We start from the raw sequence: 17975 nt of genomic DNA on the forward strand, positions 1-17975 counted from the left end.
GAGAGAGGCAAAGGAGAGGGGGAAGATAAGCTGGAGAAAGGAAATGTGGAGGCAGCCAGACCGAGGCTCTGGCTTGTGGGACTTGGGTTCCTTATCTGTGAATGGTCACCTAAGCCATGGGTTGATTGGGAAGAATTCATGAGAGAACGTGGGAGCACTACATGAACATGAGGGCTGTGGAATAATGGGCGAGTGTGTGTGTGCCTGTGAGAGAGAAGAGGGAGAGAGAGAGAGAAGAGATGGAGGTTGGGGTGGGGGAGGACGGGAACAGGAAAGCAGAGGGGCAGGAGCTGGAAATGGGGCCAAGAGATCTTCTGGACAATAGGCCAACTCTTTTTTTTTTTTTCTTAAATGTTTATTTATTTTGAGTGAGAGAGAGCACGAGTGCACTCATGCAAGTGGAGGAAGGGCAGAGAGAGAGGGAGAGCCTGATTCTGGGCTGGTTCTCACTAACTGTGAGATCTGAGCCAAAACCAAGAGTCAGACGCTTAACTGAATGAACCACGCAGGCGCCCCTGAGCCAACTCTTAATTAATTAGTTCATTCTTTCATTCCTCCACATCTACTGTCTACTTCATAGATGGCTATCAGCACCATGAGGGCAAGATTCTTTTTTGTCCTATAAATTACTGTACCCACAGCATCAAGGATAGTGCCTGGTACAGGGGCGTGGGGTGCTTCGTAAGTTGGTGCTGAATCAGTGAATGCTCTGAGCCGGGCAGTGGCCATCTCCCATAGTTTTCATTCACCGTGTCAAGTGCGGTGATTGAGGTGTTGGGATCGTTAAGGGCACCCAAGGAAGAAGGAGCCTGGGGATACCCACGGAGGCTTCCTGGAGGAGTGGGTCATACGCTGCATCCTTAAGAGTGGACAGGTACTGACTTGAAGGAGTCTGGGGAGGGGAGTTGGGCACAAAGGCAGAGAGGACAGTCAGAGCAAAGGCAGGAAGAGAGGGACACCTTGGTGTGTGTTGGAAACTGTAGGTGCCATCGGAGGTAAGGAGAGTGGTGACGAGGAGGCAGGGCCTCAGGACTGGGCTGAGGAGTTTGGACTTTGCTCTGAGGGAGGTGAGAGCCACTAAGGGAGGGCAGTGGTGGAGTGGGATTGGAGGTTTGGTGGAGAGTTAGGGGGCCAGGCTGGGCAGGCTGAGGTCTGTGTGTAGGCGTGGGGCTCTGATTTGGTAAGAAGGTGTTGACAGGAGTGGGGGCGCACAGTGGGTTAGGGCTGAAGGGTCAGCTGGCTGCTACCAGGAGAGGCTGGACTTGCCCCAGGAGCGCTGAGCCAGCGTGGAGAGGGGCAGGGGCAGCATGTGTGTGAGCAGCACATGCTGGGCTGCCTTGGGCCAATCACGGCCCCTCTCTGTGCCCTGGTTTCAGTCAGAAAGGAGCAATCCCTCTCCCAGTTCTGGCCGAGTATGCTTTCCCAGCTCCCCTGCTCCAGGATGCCCTCCTGGGATCCTCTCCAGGCTGTTCCCAGAGTTTAGGCCTATAGCCCCTGTCCGGGTCTCTGTCTCTGTGCTCCTAGATGTGGCCTAACAGTGGTGGGAGAGCACTCTGCAGCTCAGGGCCCGCATCTGGGGCTCAGCCCCAGACCTTTGTCCATCAGTTCCCACTCACCTGAGTTCTAGGCAGCCCAGTGCCTTAAAGAAAGCCTCTCATGGCATGCTGGGTCAGGCTGGTGTCCGCCGCTGTACTCACTGCTGTCCTTGCCACCGTCCTCTGCCAATGCCAGTTAATGAAGCACGCGCACATTCGCCGTCTGGGTCCTCCCTCCCTGGCGTGGGTCGGCAGCCCCATTTTCTGGCCGAGGTAGCTGAGGCCCAGGGGGGTGAGGGGATTGGCTGCATAGATCCGGGGCCAGGGCTGCACCCAGGTCCCCCATTCGCTGCATGTTCTGCGGTGCTGCCACCCCTCCCCCTGGCCTGGCCTGAAGAGGAGGGGGCAAGGACTGGCGTGAGAAAGGGTCCAGGAGGACTTCATTACCCAGTGCCTGCTTGTCGCAGGTTGGGGGGAGGGTGCTGAGCCCGCCGCCGGCGGGGAGACATGCTTGGCCTGCCTGGGTAATTACATCTCAACATTTCATTTTGCTTGTCAGTTTCCACTTCCTGGAGATGTGGGCTCCTAAATATTTCATCCCAGCCTGCAGCCGCCCATTCCTCCCTGACCAAACTGCAGGCCCAGCAGCCGGCCCCTAGCCCCTGAGCTTTGTCAGTTCCTGCTATGGGGAAGAGCTGGCCAGAAGTCACCTTTTTCAAGCCCCTGCCCCATATAGGGTCCCTGCCACCAGCCCGTCATTGGCTCCTCTTCTCAAGGGGGCTGGAGTGAAGAGGCCAGACAGACAACAGTGCTGGAAATTAAGCTCAATTCAAGCGATGGTGGTCAGTACCTACTGTGTGCCTGGCACTCTGCTGGAAACCAGAGAGTTAGCAACGAGAAAGACACAGTCTTTGCCTAAATGGACTTAGGGACCAATGGAGGAGGCTAACAGTAATATTATAATAGCAAACACTTACTGAGTACTTCTGTACCAGGCAATGTTCAAAGCATCTTACGTATATTAACTTAAGGCCCAGAGAGGTAAGTAACTTGTCCGTAGTCACGCAGCTAAGAAGTGGCAGAGCTGGGAGCCCTCACGCCCCAAAGCTCAAGAGTTACAAAGTGGGTCATGGCACAGGCAGAGGATGGCACGTGCCAGGGAGAAGGTGTAATGAGAGCCCAAGTAGACAGTGATGAGTCCTGTTTGGGGCAGAGATCTGGGGTGTTTCCACGGGGAAGAGGAGGAGAAAACGAGCCCCTTTGGGGTGCTGGGCAGATCAAGAGCAGGAAGGGTATTTCTGGCAAAGGGACCTGCAGAGGCTGAGGGTAGGAAAGTCTGAGCTGAGTTGGAGAACGAGGTCCTGCTGTGGTAGAGTGTGGAGTTTGAGGCTGAGGAAATGGGTGTCAAGGGAGACGGGTCTTGTGTGAGGGGCTCCATGGCAGAGGACTCGGAGCTCACGCTCAGCAATCCTGGGTCCGCCTGCCCCCTGACTTGCTGTGTGAGCCTTGGGCGGACTTTTCCCCACTCTAAGCCGAATCTGAGAAATAGGTGGGATTCCCTCAATCAAAGGATGCCGGCATGGCCACTGAGAGTGGGGGGAAGGTGGAGCCTGGGGGGCTGGGTTGGGGCAGGGGTCTCCTGGGGGGGTTGTGGGTGGCGGCAGGTCAGAACCAGCCATCTCTCTGTGCCTTGCACCCCGTCGCCACCACCTGCCTCCAAACCTCTTTGCTGCCTTTTCTACTTTTTTTTTCTGCCTTTCTCGCTTCAAAGGTGTTTTGCCTAAATGGGTTTGTGTTAAGATATTAGGTCGATCACTCAGCAAATTTCCCTCTGCTCAGAGCTGAGCACCATGAATAATGCAGCTCTCAACAACGTCGCCACTGCCCAGCAGCCTCCTGGGGAGGGGACAGCCACGCTCAGCTCAGAGGCACTGAGCCCCACAGCCGCCTGGACAAGTCCCCCCAAACCTGCCCCTCCCCATCCGTCCCCATGTCCCCCCAGAGGCCCAGCCTGTCCACGGGTGATCCCTTCAATCCTCACAACAACCCTGTGTGTCTGGGGCTGGGGTGATGCCGTCCTGTTTTACGGATGCAGAAATTGATGTCCTGAGAGGCTGGGCAAAGTAGCTTTTATCACGAAGCAAGTCGCTGGTTGAAATGGGACATGGGCCCTGCTGTGCCCACACTCAGCCTCCTTATCATACCAGGCCAGCTCTCTGATGCCTGTGTCCCCTGTGTCCCCATGCTCCCCCGGGGCCACTGTGCCCCACTGGCCCCACTGCGCCATCCAGTGAGCCAGCCCGGTCCTCACTGGATGAGAGTGGAGGCAGAGGGAGAGGGTCTCAGAAGAAAGACAGGATTTGCCTCAATGGAGGCGCCCCCAGAGCTCCTTGGCGAATAGTTGTTGATGACAGGTGCTGTGCCCGGCCCTCAGTCACCAGCTCACCCCCCAACTCACTCCCTAGCCAGGCCCACCTCTGACCAGTAGCAAAGGGAAGGTGTTCAAGGTGCCAAGGTGTTTGTCAGTCTAGCTTGCCTGGCAGCTTCGAGGAGGTGTGGATACAGGACTTGGGTGCCGGTGTGGGCGGCTTTGTGGCCGTGTGACCGTGTGTAGAATGTGGCTGTGGGAGGCTGGGTGTGGCGAGTGGTTGTGTGAGGCTGTGTGATCACTGTGTGAGCTTGTGTGGCTGTGGGGTCGTGTGTTTGGGACTGTGTGTCGGTGCCACTGTGTGACCATGTGCACATCCTTGTGGCTGTGAGCCTGCACAGGGCTGAGGTCAAGTTCATGCCTGTGGGGGGACGGGGCTGTGTGTGTCCATGTGAGGGCTCGTGGCTGTGGGGTTGTAGCATGTGATTTGTGACCGTGTGTGTTGCCATGAATGCATGTGCATGTGTAGGGGGGTGGCTGGGAGGGGTGGCAGGGGCTGAGACTGTTCAGGAAAGGAACATGTATGTCCTGCCCTGGACAGTCCCTAGGCCTCCAAGCTTTGGTCCTGGGTTCTGCCCAGCACCCTGTCTCCGGGGACAGAGCTTGGTTTATCACGGCACCTTGATCCCCAGGGCTCCGCTCCCCAGCCCTGGGACCTGACCCAAGCTGGGTGATAAGGTCCCTGCCTTCCCTGCTCCTGTCCTCCTGCTTGAGCGGCCCCTACCCCCACTGGCCTCACCTACTCCCCAGGGGCGTTGGCTCCAGGAGGCAGACCCAAGCCTTCCCAAACTCTGTTGCATTTGAGCCTTCCTCCAACTCCACCAGGTGTAGTAGTTTAAATCCTTTCCCATTTTGCAGATGGAAAGCCTGATGCTCAGAAAGGCTAAGTAACTTGTCCAAGGTCACACAGTGAGTAAGCCTTGGATCCAGCCTCCTTCGCCTCGAGCTGGAGGGGCGGGGGCAGCTGAATGCAGATGCAGTATTTGTGCTTTGCACAAACTTCGGGGGTTCGTTAGGGAGGCACTTCCAGGCAGGGTACTGGGTGACTGTCTTACCCTCATTGTCCCTTGGTACCTGGGTCTTCCTGGCTCCAGCCAAATCTCTCGCAGTGGGCTCACTACCTCCCTCGGGCTGGAGCCATCCTGGCCACGGCGGGGAGGGTAAATATTCTATTTCATGCCCTTCTCCACTGGCCCTCCTGTCTTCAGACTCTGAGGACCTGCCAGTGTGCATGGCTGTCTCATACTTTTCTTCTTCCTCCTCCTTTCTCCTCCTCCTCTTCCTCCTCCTCCTCCTTCCAACTCTACCCCCAATGTGGGACTTGAACTCACAACCCCAAGATCAAGAGTCACATGCTCCACCAACTGACCCAGCCAGGTGCCCCTTCACTTGTTCTTTTGCATGTGTATTTCCTGAGCGCTCATAGCAAGGAATTTGCATTTAGGTGGAGAAATAAAACCTCAAGGCAAGGTGGGACCGAGAGAGATGTCCAGGCGGGTGTGATGCCCCACCCACGTGCGTGCATGGAGCTCCGGAGTGAACCCTACAGGGGCAGATGCCGTGTGGGGCTTATCTTTGTAGCCTGGCAAGAAATAGGTTCCAGGCGCAGAGTGGGCGCCCCCGGCCTGTGCCCACAGGTGTCTGGGTGCTCAGTGTGACCCAGTGGTGGCTCGGAGGGGAGGTCACACTGGGTGACAGGGGTCGGGAGCTCCCAGGGGAGCTGGAAGGGTTTGCGCAGGTGCAGGTGCTCACCTTGGATTCCGCAGAGCCTCTGCCCCTACACCCGTGCTGCTGCCTCCTGCCCCTCTGTACCTTCCATCCCCGTCAATCAGGCACTCAGCGGCTCGTTCATCCAGGGAGCGTGAATCGGAGCTTGTGTCTCGAGCAGGTGCAGCACGAGTGCTGGGCCCCTTGGGGTTCTGTGTGGAGATGCAGACACTGAGGAGATAACCAAGGCCCAGGGAGGGGAGGGCTGCAGGGGAATCACTGCAGCCCCCGGTTTGCGGGGGGGGTGCCAGTTGAGGGAGCAGAGGCAGAGATCCGTAAGGCTGGGTGTCATAGACCTGAGGAGGAGGTGTAGAGCTCAAGTCTCTGTCTCATACACACACACACACGCACACACACACGGAGCCACCGAGGGTTGTAGGCAGGGAGTCATGTGTCAGATGGAGGCTGGAGTGGAGGCTAGATGCTGCGGAGTAGGTCTGGGAACAGGAGCAGAAAGAGACAGTGGCCGTGAACCAGGCCTGTGCTGCCGCCCCCCCCCCCCCCCCCCCCCCCCCCCCCCCCCCCCCCCGCCCCCCCCCCCCCCCCCCCCCCCCCCCCCCCCGGCCTTGAGCCCCGTGTGGAGCCCAGATCCAGCTGGAGCCTGAGCTGGTCAGAGTTTGGGCCCAGGGAGGGCTCAGCCCTCTCGGTCTCTCACAGCCCCACTCACCCTGGAACAGCCACGGGTCGGGGGCATTCTCTCAGGGCCTGGGCATCTTCCTGATCCCAAAACAGCCTCCTGCCACAGCTCTGCTGCCTGAAAACAAAAGTAGCTCTGGATTGGTCACTGACCCCTCTGAGTCGCTTCCTTTCCTGAAAGCAGAAAGCAGATTTGGGGAGAGGGCCTGGCTCTTGGAGTGGGACGAAAGGAAAGCAGGACCCTGTGCGTGCGTGTGTGTGTGCGTGCGGTTCAGGGTCACTCCCAGCCTCCCTCATGCCTCCCCCCACCCCCCCATCTGCCGAGAACCTACAGGAACCTGGGAGTCCCCTTGGGTTGTGCAACTCACCCCACCTTTCTCTCCATGTTGCAATTTGCTGCCTTCACATTTTGCCATAATGTAGATTTTTCCACTTGATTTCCCAGGATTTGTCTTTCCATTGTTTTTCTCTCTTTTTAAATGTAAAAGGGGGGGGGAAGCAAGGAAAAGAGAAGGAGAAAGAGGAGAGGAGTCCATGTCGGTGCTGGCCTCCTGCAGCCGCCAGCTTGCACCGTGAGAGGAAGGGCGGGTTCAGCCGCTGGGAAATTTCTCCTCTCTAATCGGGAGCCCAGCACCCCAGGGCTGTTTGGGCCGAGCGGGCATCCTGGGTTGCAGAGTATGATCCCAGGGCTCTGGGCGCTGGAGAAAGACGGGGTCGATGTGGAGTCCTCTGGGGAGCTCTGCTCCATCCCGGCCCCTCTGCCCACCCCTCTGCCTGTGTGCTGGCCGCTTAACTCCTTCCTCGGGGCCTGGTGAGGGAGAGAAGGAGAACAGGAGGGGGAGACAGATGCCCAAGGCAGGAGGGTGGGGGACCTCTGGGGAGGAACCGGGGACCTGGGCATTGCAAGCAGGCTGCCTTGGTAGGAGGGCCTTTGCTCTCGGCCTGCCCTGGCTTCCAGGGTGGGCCCAGCCCATAAGTGGGGGTGCTGTGGAGGCAGGGGATCTGGGGGGTGCTGAGGGGGTGGCAGGATATGGGGGGGCTTATTCAGACAAGTGGAGTGGGGAAGAGCCATGTGGTGGGGGGCAGGGAAGTGTGGGGAGGAGGAAGTGGGCACAGGTGCAGTGCGTGTGAACCTGAGTCCCTGGGGGGCATTTGGGAGACCCCTCCAGGCAGGAAATCTGGCTGGCTGACTCCCCTCAGGTGACCCCTAGCGCCCAGCCTCAAACAAGTGCGGACAATCCCAGGCAGTGGAGGACAGAAAAACGAGGTCACTTCAGCAGCGAGCTCTCACTTGAGGGTGGGAGCTCCAAGTCCAAGTGTTTTCAGCTCCTGGCTCTCAGGCAAGACAGCAGCTCCCAGGGAAACGTCAGAGCGGAGTCCAAATCCTCATGTGCCTCTGAAGCTGCGTGGCCTGGCCTGAACTTCTACGTCCTCTCGGACAAAACCGGGTGGCATGAGGGGGTGTGCCCTCCCTTCCCGCCCTCCCATCACCCTACTCGCTTCCGCCTCTGCCCTGCCTCCGAGACGTTTTCTGCCACTGTGAGTGGGTTGTATGAGGGTGGGGGGCTCTGTCCTCCTCACGGCTGTATTCTGGCCTCTAAAACTTGCCGGGTACCTAACAAGCTGGGTAAACATCAATAGACTCAGTGAAAGGAAAAGAGTGATGGCGTGTAGGCGCAGTGTGTTGTTGAACGCAGGGTGAAGCGAGGAGAGGCAGGCAGCGGGCCTGGCACCGGGTGGCCCTTCCCCAGACACTGTGTGCTCCTGGTGGCCAGGAGGGCCATACCCTCGCATGTCTCCTCCGGCATATTGCTCTCTTTTCTGGTCTTGCTTTCCCAGCTAGACTGTGAGCTCCAAAGTAGGGATCTTACTTATTATGGATTCTCAACATCTGATTATGCCAGGAACTAAGCAGGGCAGTTCTCTAGTGAAAGCATGCATGCATGAATGGATGGATGGATGAATGAATGAACAAACGAACAAATGCACAGACCCTACCTTGCCCTTGGGGAGTGCAGTTGGAGGCAGACACTGACACAGATACATTGGCTGGACCTGGAGAACACCGGGAAAGGTCACTAGACAGCAGATGGAAAGGGCTCAGAGACCGCAAAATACAACAGGAAGCCAATATCAAGTTTTGCTAGTGGAGTCTCTATGTCACATTCAAGTCAGGACAGGTGCCTGGAGCCTGGGGGAGTCACAGGGGACGGCTGGCCAGCTAATGGCCTGTTCTCAGGGGAGGATCGGATTTCAGGAGCCAGAAGGCTGGCGGGAGAAGGGCAGTCCCAGGCGGGCACCCCACACCCCTCCCCTCCAGTGAACTATGGTTGCCACTGGGCTGGGAGTGCTGAGCAGCTCCATTTCACAGATGAAAAAAGGAGGCTGGGGTGTGCCCTGGTGTGTTCTCCATCAGGCTGCCCACGTGAGGACTAGAACACCTTCAATGCCACCTGTGTTTGTGAGGTTTGTCTGGTTTGGGTCCTGGGGTCCACATTTACCATGCATTTACATTTTGCCATATTTGCCTCTGATTATTATTTAAAGAACTAAAACGTGGATTGTCTGGAACCCGCTTCCCTCCGTGGAGCCCTCCTCAATCTCATTCCTTTCCCTCCCTCCCTTGAGGTACCATGACTCTGAAGGCAGTGGGTTCCCTTCTTGCTCTTGATCAGACATTCAGCAAACATTTCCTGAGCACCTACTATGTGCCAGGCACTGGGGAGATTGGGATGAATCTAAGAGACAGAGGCTCCTGCCTTCACGCAGCTTTTGCTCCTATGTATGTGCGTCTCCCACAGACTACTTCTTCTTACATGCGGTCTCTAAATTCTTCATAAGTGGGACAGATCGCTTTGCAATTTGCCTTTTCGATCAACTTTGTGTTCTCCTAGGATTTTGCTGTGTCGACACACCAGAACTGTTTTCTTTCCATTGTGCACACACCCGTTTCTCTGATCTTCTGTTGTAAAACATTTAGGTCATTTCCGTTTGTTTGCCGCTGCGAACAGCGCCACTGCGCATGTCCGCGTGCGGCTCCTCAGGCCCATGGGTGAGTTTCCCTGGGGAGGAGCGCAGAAGGGGGCGTGCCGGCTTGTAGGCAATCGGCATGCTCCACTTTACCAGATGTGGCCAGGTGGTCTCCAAAGTGTTCCGTGGACACTCCCTCATGGGACTGTCCAGCTTTCTCAGAGTAGAGGCAGGGCCTGGAGGGATGGGACCAAGGTCGAGTCCGTTTTGACAGGGGACCGGCCCAGGAGGACGGGAAGCTGTGGAGACAGGGCAGGCGCTGTGCTACCGCAGCGCGGGGTGGGCTGGGCACTCACTGTAGGAGGGACCTGGGAGGGGTGAGGGAGCTGAGGGGATGCCCCAGCCTTCACTGTGGGTTTAGTTTGGGCTGTGACGCTGTGACCAAGCAGGCAGGAAGCAATGAGAGTGCTGGCCTGGGTTTTAACCCCCTCCTGGTGCAGTGGTGAGAGCCTCATGTGAAGCGGGCTCTGCCCCGGCTGCTGTGTGCCCTCCGGCAGAGCGCTGCTCCTCTCTGGCCTCATTCTCCTTGCTCCCTGTCCAGCTTGGGCCAGGAGGTCTCTGAGGTCCCCGCGCACTCGTGTGCTCAGATGTTCTTGGCAAGTGGTTGTGGCTTCCTGCCCCTGGCCCTGCGAGCGGAGGCACTGACTTGGTGGCAGCGGAGCCCGTAGCTGGCATCCGGGTGCTTGTTGGGGGAGGGGAGACTGGGGTGTGGAGAGACGGGCTTGCCGAGGGAAGCTTAGGGGCCATGGGGAACCCCAGACTCCTGCGTGTACCCTGCCTTCTTATGAGCCTGTGCCTGGAGTCTGGGAGAGGTAGAAGGTTCCAGCCTCTGACCAGAGAGAGGGAGTGGGCGTGTTCCTTGCCACTTAGGTTTAATTCAATTATATTTGCTCTCTGTACGGACTCTCGGATTATTACTTTATCCAATGAGCGAGGCCACGGGGAAAGGAGCAGGGGTGCAGAAGAAAGGTTTGAAGAAGGCGTCCCAGGGGAGCGTCGGCCATGGTCCCCACGGTGATGGTGATGGAGCTGTGGCTTCAGGGACAGCGCACAGGCAGGCTTAGGGTGTGACTTGGGGGCTTTCCGGGGGTGGGGAGGGGTTGCAGGAGGTTGGGGTCAACAGAGACCCAGTGGCCCAGGCCTTTTCTTTCTCTGCCTGAGAGAGGGTTTGGGTTACAGTTCGGGTTACAGTCCCACTGTGTCAGATCCATCAGGCTACCTGGCACCTCTGAGCCTCGGTCCCCTCTGTAAGATGGGCTGTTAGCACCTGCCCCAGGGTGTGTGAGAACGCACTGCAAGTGTGTGTTTCAGTAAACGCTGGTCCGTCTGAAGCTACTCCGGTCCTCTGTGCCCCTCACTACTGGGAGCTTGCGTCATGCCGGCAGAGCCCCCAGTGGCCAGCCACTTAAGTCCCCTTTCGGGGGTCCCTGGAGCAACTGTGCTGACAATTGGGTAGCAATGCAGAGGGACCCTGTGGGTACTTGGTTTCTCATCTAGGGACAGGGACACCAGTGGGCACTTACTCCAGAGCAAGCAGGCAGTATGCTCAGATGTGCCCATGTCTACGGCCTGCGGGCGTGCCCTTGACCTTGTGCCCCAACCCATTCTCCACATGGCCCAAGCCATGACACATCGGACTGGCAGAAGGGGTGGTTATGGGAGCCAGATGGCTTGCGTTTCAACCCCTACCTTACTGCTGATTATCTGTGTGACCTTGGGAAGCCACTTAACCTCTCTGTGCCTCAGTTTCTCCATCTAGAAGTCGGTGCTGTGCCGTTGACACCCCGGATGAACGAATCCATGTGAAATTTGCAGAATAATATTCAACGCACATTAGGCCCTTCATAAATGTTCATGAGTATTTTTGAGCTCTGCATAGCCCCCCAAACTCCCCTCCACTCCTCTCCCTCTCTTGTGGTTGTAAGTGTATCCTGCTCGGACTGTACTCCCACCTCAGGCACCTTGTGGCTCACATTCTGGCTGACGGAGCTGTGGTCACTTAATTCTTCTCTCTCCAGCAAAATGAAGTGTGCAGGATATGCCCTGGGGTGTCAGGTGGCGGGGGGCATGGCCCAGAAAGACCGCTTCATCTGTGAGCTCCTCCCTGTCTGAGAACAATTCACTTCCATTCCTTACTTCCCTCCCTTCTGCCCTGGTCGCCCTCCTCCCTCCTGGAGCCAGGTGGCTCCTCCTCACCCCCCCATCCAGCCGCCTCCCCTTGTCCATCTGTCTCTCCAGATGGGGGGAAATGTCACAATTGGCCCATTTTCTAACTGGAAAGGAACCATATGGAGGGTTTAAGTGGGAGCGGAGTGTCTGCCCGGCCACCATTAGTGCAGGGCCAGCTCCCTGGGCAGCAGATTGGCTCCCCTTGGCTCTCTCTGCGGGACCGGGGACTGGAGGGACCAGTCCGACCCAGGGACCCTCCCTCCTTCTCTGCTCCTCTCTCTTCCCCATGAGCTCCTGATGACCATGGTCTTCTCTAGTGCTTAGGATTTGTTTGGTGCCTAAGGAGATACCTAAGGAGCTCGGCCGTCCTGAAAGAGGCAGAAAGTAAGGGAGGTGCGTTCTGGTCATGGGATAGGGGCAGAGCACTGCTGTGCCCGCTGTGGAGAACTGGGCGGGGGGTGGGTCTACGTCCTGGGGACAGGGATGTGAGAGTGTCTGTGTGTCATGTGGCCCCAGGCAGGTGCCTGGCCTAGAACAACCCCTCTTTTAGTGAGTGTGCCTTGTTTTTCCCCGAGTGCCCCACATCTGGCTTCTTATGCCTCCTCCCTCAGACTCAGCTCAGGGTCACTGTCTTTGGGCAGCCCTCCCTGGTTGCCACTTCCCTGCCCAAGGGCAGAGGCCTTTCTTGGGTGGGGCTTGGGTTTTGATACTTTTCCTGGTGGGGTCAGTTGTGTCTCCCAGGACTGTGAGCCCCTTGCAGCACGTGCCCCCCACACAGAGGTGCGTGCAGTCTGTGCAGAAGTGTCAAGTGGCCCCGGCATGGTCAGAGAGGCCATTTGGAAGCCCAGGGGTAGCAGCAGCGAGGTGCCCAACTGAGGTAGATGGTTTGAGGCACTGCTGGGTCCCCAAGGGATCCTGCTTGGGGTTGAGCAGGGCTTAGATAAAGGATCTGCCTCATTAAGAATAATCCCCCATACTTTTCTATCCACTGAGCCCTGACTCTGCCTCCTGGGGCCCTGGGGTTCTTAACCCCCTGGGGCTCCCTGCTCTGTATCCCAGTAAGGCAGGGAACTGTGTGGCTCTGGGCAAGTGTTCTTTTCTCTGAGCCTTCGTTTCCTCGCCTGTCAGGTGCTTTTGTACCATTTTTCTGTACTAAATCAGGTGGGATTTAGATGCATGAGTCACACCTGTCTGCCACCAGCACTGGAGGGACCTGTCTAAGGCTGGGAACTGGCCGGGTAAAGTTCAAGGTGCTCCCAGGGTGTCTGTGAGCTGCCCAGCCTGGGTGTGAGTCTGGCCTTCAGACTATTGACTCTGCATCCCGGGTGCTCCCGCAGGCATGGGGGCTGGGCTTTGTAGGGGAATGAGCTCAAGAGATAGCCCAGTCCTGGCCTCTGGGCCCTCCTCCAGGACCCAGCCAGGCGGGCATGGGCCAGAGAAGAAGGAGAGGCAGGAGGGCTTCCAAAGACCCCCTGACCCCATCAGAGCTCCTTCCAGAGTGCTCTGTTAAAACGGGTCTTGAACACCCAGCTGGGAATTTGTTCACGAATAAGATGGGGGGAGAGGTGTCAAGGTACCCTGCGGGGCCAGGGAGTAGAGCCACAGCTGGGGAGCCTGTGAGTGCCCAGACAGGAGCTGGGGAAGAGCTGGATGCACAGGCCCCGGATGTGCGGGCACGAGCCAGCAGCCAGACAGCGCTCTTGCCAAGGGGCCTGTGATGAGCACATGGCCTGGGGTAAGGGCCCTGGGAGGTGCATGTGGGTGTGGATGTGTGGGGCTAATGGCCCCAGGTGGGCAATTTGCTGTCTTCTGTGACTTACTCCTCCACAGCACCTTGTGAGGTGGTCTCAACGAAAATAACCAGTGTTTACTAAGCACTCTCTCTACGTGCCAGATATTACTGCATTTATGTGCAATAACTCACCCAGCTTGGTGACGACCCTGTAAAGTGAGTAGAAGTATTATCTTCTCTTTGTAGATGATGTATTTGAGGCACAGAGAGGTTCAGTAACCACCCTGAGGTCACATAGTAGAAAGTAGCAGAGCTGAGGTTTAAACCTAGGCAGTCCAGGGGCACCTGGGTGGCTCAGTCTGTTGAGGGTCCGACTTCGGCTCAGGTCATGATCTCACAGTTCACGGGTTTGAGTGCTGTATCGGGCTCTGTGCTGACAGTTCAGAGCCTGGAGTCTGCTTCAGATTCTGTGTCTTCCTCCCTTTCTCTTTGCTCCTCCCCCACTCACACTCTGTCTCTCTCTCTCTCTCAAAAATAAATAAACATTAAAAAAATAAAAGTAAAATAAAAATAAACCTAGGCAGTCCAGCTCCTAAACACTGCTATATTGTCTCTTGCTAGCAGCCTGTTTATATATGTGGGATCTGAGGCACAGAGAACTTAAGTGACATGTCCAGGGTCATCCAGTTGGTGAGTGGTGGAACCAAAATTTGTAGTGTGGCTGTCCTCAATTCTTTTTTTTAACATTTTATTTACTTTTTGAAAGACAGAGGCAGAGCACTAGTCGGGGAGGGGCAGAGACACAGAGAGAGGGAGACACAGAATCTGAAGCAGGTTCCAGGCTCCAAGCTGTCAGCATAGAGCCCGATGTGGGGCTTGAACCCATGAACCAGGAGATGGTGACCTGAGTCAAAGTTGGATGCTTAACCAACTGAGCCACCCAGGCGCCCCTGTACTGTGGCTTTGCCTAGAAATCAGGACCTGGGAGCTAGGAGTCCCTTTCAGGGACCATGGGCAGCCCCTGGCCTCCATCTCCTGGAGTGAGAGTGTGTCCTAGGGGGCGGGGTGAGGCAGGGAGAGACCTGTGCCTCTTTGCCCAACCCACACCCCTCCCCAGCCCCACCCAAGGCTGACTGGTGCCCTTCCCACAGGGGGCGTGTGCATCGCTCAGTCGGTGAAGATACCTCGGGAGCCCAAGCCTGGGGAGTTTGACAAGATCATCCGGCGCCTCCTGGAGACCTCGAATGCCAGGGCGGTCATCATCTTTGCCAATGAGGATGACATCAGGTGAGGGCAGGTGGCAGCGGGGTGGGGGCTGGGAGCCAGTCATGGGAAGAGCCTTGGGTTCTGCTGGAGACCTTCCTAGACAGCCTGAGCCCCCTTGGGATCCAGAGAGGTGGAGTGGGTGAGCGTGTGGGCTGGGAGACCCCTCAGGTTGGGACACAGGCTACTGCTAATGGGCACCTCTCCCCCTTCCCAAGCTCCCTTACACCCATTCTACTGACTGGGGATGGTAAGCAGGTACTTTAACAGAGGAGTGAAGGCCCTGGGCTTTCAGCCAAAGCACCTAGCTAGGTTCTAATCTTGCTCTCTCTCCTAGCAGTGTGACCTGAGGCAAGTTCCTCCACCTCTCTGTGCCTCTGTATTGCTTAAAAAAAGGGGGGGGGTTGGTTAAGGATGCTGCCTGATGTTTGAGAACTGAGTGCAGGAACGTGCATAAAGGGCTTAGAGCAGAGGCCGGCCTGCAGCAGGTGCCCAGTGCACGGGGGGCCCCTGCCTCCTTCCTTGGCAAAGCTTGGAGCAGTGGCAAGAGGCCTGGGCTGTGGGTCTAGTCCTGGCTTGGGAACACACTCACCCTGGCCAGTCTCGTCCCCTCCCTGGGCCTCCATCTCTGCATCTGCAGAGGAAACAGGTGGACTTCAGGCGCCAGGACTGTGAAGTATAAATGCTGGTCCAGCTCCCCCCTCTGCAAGTCTGTCTCTGGTCCTGAGTCAGAACCTCGGGAGCACTTAAAAGATGACCCCTGAGTGCCCACCCCTGTTAACCTGCTTCCCTTGTTCCTGCGTTTTCCCCTGCTACTACCTCTTAGACTGATGTCAAGACCAAGGGGAACAGACCTCCATGATTTTCCGAAGGGAGAGAGATACAGGCTTTGAGCTCAGGGAGCCCCAGTCTGGAGGAGGGGAGACACAGCTCAGCGTCTGATGGGGCAGGCCTGTGACCCTCCCCACACCTCCTCCCTCAGATAGCTCCCCTGTCCCCCAGGCCAGCCAAGGCCCCCTGTCTGCCCCTGCCCCCACACGCCTCCTTCCCTGTTGCTAACCAGTGTCCATCGGGGTCCCATTCCCTCTAACACTTTCCCTACTTGGTAAAGGCCCCATCCTGGACTCCTGAGTTGCAGGAAAACAGATTTTCCCCAGGAGACATTGCCAGGTCCCTGCAGGGATGGAGGGGGGATGTTCTGGAAGATCATTAAGGCCTCAAAAGCCAACAAGACCAGCTCTAAGGGGGAGGCATCTCAGGCAGTGCAAGGCCGGGAAGGGGGTGTCTGCTGAGCCCAGAGGTTGCTCCCGACCCCCTCAAGGCTTTCAGGCCCCTTAAATTCTGCCTCAGGACATTCCTGTTACCCACAGGCCTGCCAGCTCCTGGGCACGAGGGCCCCCTTCAGAAGTCCTTTTCCTCACTTAAATCACTGGTCCCTGCATTCCTGTCCCCACCCCCACCCTAAAGCCTGCCGCTCAGATCCCACACCCCACCCAGGGGTGCACCCCACTCCAGGCCCCCGGCTTAGCTCAGATGGACCCGTGTGCCGGGAGGGGGAGATGAAGGCACTGGGCCATGTGTCCCGCAGAGGGGAGGGCTGACTCCAGAGGGACGGTAGCAGGAAGTGTGGTGGGGGGCCCGGGTGCAGAGGCATTTCTGGAAATCCACATGCATTTTCAGAAGCAAACAGAAGTAAAAATAAACCCAGGTGACTTTGTAGGGATGGAGGCCTGGGAGCTCGGGTCGTCTCTGCCTGGCCAGACTCAAGTGGGTATTAATAGGGCTGTGGGTGTGGCTTCTGGCCCCCCCACCCCCCGCCCCAGATTAGTGTGCCCTGCGGGGGGCGCTGCAGCAGATTTGGGAGGCTGGGAATATCAAAAGTCAGGAGATGCTGAAGGAGGGAAGGTATGGACTCTGGGGCCTGGAAACATGTTTGTTCCCGGCAGCCCCAGGCTGTTCCCCCTTCATCTGGCTGCTTCCTGCACAGGCCCAGCAGCCCCTCCCAAGCCTGATGGCTGTGTCCCAGTTTCTAGCATCACAGCCTCTCACTGCTGTGCAATCCCAAGCAAATTGCTTGCCTCCTCTGTGCTCCAGTCTCCCCGTCCCCCCTGCCCCACGCCCCATGGGAAGAGCTGGGTTGGAGGAATTCTTCCCAGTCCTCCTGGTTTTCTCATCCCTAAGCGGCTCCTGTGGGTCCTGCCCTGTGCTGGGCTCTAGGGTCCCTGATTTGATTACGCCCAATGTCACAGTAGGACTGTGACACCCTCCATCCAGGAGGGGGTGGACAGCAGCTCTTTGGCACCAAAAGAGGTGGGGTGGAGAGGGCTCTGCTGGAAGGGAAGCAGGTATAGAGGGGTGTGTGTGTGTGTGTGTGTGTGTGTGTGTGTGTTTTCGCATGTGCACACCTATAAATGTGACAAGGAGCCAAGAGATGTGGCTGTGGCATTAGGGCCGTGTGACATGAATCCAGGAGGACACAGGCTGGCGGGCAGATGTAGTTCCAGGGGACCTGAGTCAGATATGGGGCACGTACGGACCTATGGAAATAGCTTGGGTTTTTGCAAGGGCAGATGTGGCCCAAGGGGCAGGAGTGGGTCTGGGGGAGCACGCTGGGCCTGTGGGCAGGGGTGGGCCCAGGGCACAGGCAGGGGTTACAGGAACAGGTATGGGCTGAGAGGGCTGGCCATGGGCCTGCGGGCAGGTGTGAGCCAGGGGGAACCATGGGCCTGGGTGACAGGCACGGGCTAGGAGGGGGGCAGGTGTGTGTGTGGGGTGAGCCGAGGGCCCCCAGGCAGGTGGGGCCAGGGCCGGGCAGTCGCACGGGCAGTTGCACGGGCAGACACGGCTGGGCCGGGCCGGCGTGTGTTCCCACAGGCGTGTGCTGGAGGCAGCGCGGAAGGCTAACCAGACAGGCCACTTCTTCTGGATGGGCTCGGACAGCTGGGGCTCCAAGAGCGCGCCCGTGCTGCACCTGGAGGAGGTGGCAGAGGGCGCTGTCACCATCCTCCCCAAGAGGATGTCTGTGCGAGGTAGGCCTGGTAGGCCCGGCAGCCTGCCTGCCACCGCTGTCGGGGTCATCCCCAGCTGTTCCTTCTTCCCGCCCCCCGACTCCATTCCTCGCCCACTATTCATCTTCTCGCATCCTGCCTTTCCTCTTCCTTGGCCCACACCTTCTTTGCGCTGATGTTCTAGGCCTTTCTAGCTACACTCAACCCAGCAGGATTCAAATCCAGATTCAGGACCTTTTTTCTCCCTTCTCATTTTTGGGCATGGGGGGCATGGGGGACGTGCGGCGTATACAGGAAGCTTATTTATCAAGGACTTTCCTTCATCCGCAAATACTTCCATCCCTTCTCTCATCTGGGACAGAGGGGCAAGAACCTCGCCCTGCCTGGGCCAAGTCCTCTGTCAGAAA

At 57.6% G+C, this 17975-nt stretch overlaps 1 protein-coding gene across 3 annotated transcripts in view; it reads left to right on the forward strand.

The window, feature by feature from the left end:
- GRM4 (glutamate metabotropic receptor 4) overlaps window positions 1–17975 on the forward strand; it is a 105082-nt gene that overhangs the window by 54324 nt on the left and 32783 nt on the right. For all 3 annotated transcript variants that reach the window (XM_039241815.1, XM_039241817.1, XM_039241816.1), the window contains exons 3-4: window positions 14449–14584; window positions 17435–17589. In XM_039241815.1, coding sequence (XP_039097746.1) covers window positions 14449–14584; window positions 17435–17589 — 291 coding nt within the window. The remainder of the gene's footprint in view (window positions 1–14448; window positions 14585–17434; window positions 17590–17975) is intronic.

Source organism: Hyaena hyaena, unplaced genomic scaffold (assembly GCF_003009895.1).
Source record: "Hyaena hyaena isolate Hyena2069 unplaced genomic scaffold, ASM300989v1 scaffold_202, whole genome shotgun sequence".
NCBI classification, from domain to species: Eukaryota; Metazoa; Chordata; class Mammalia; order Carnivora; family Hyaenidae; genus Hyaena; species Hyaena hyaena.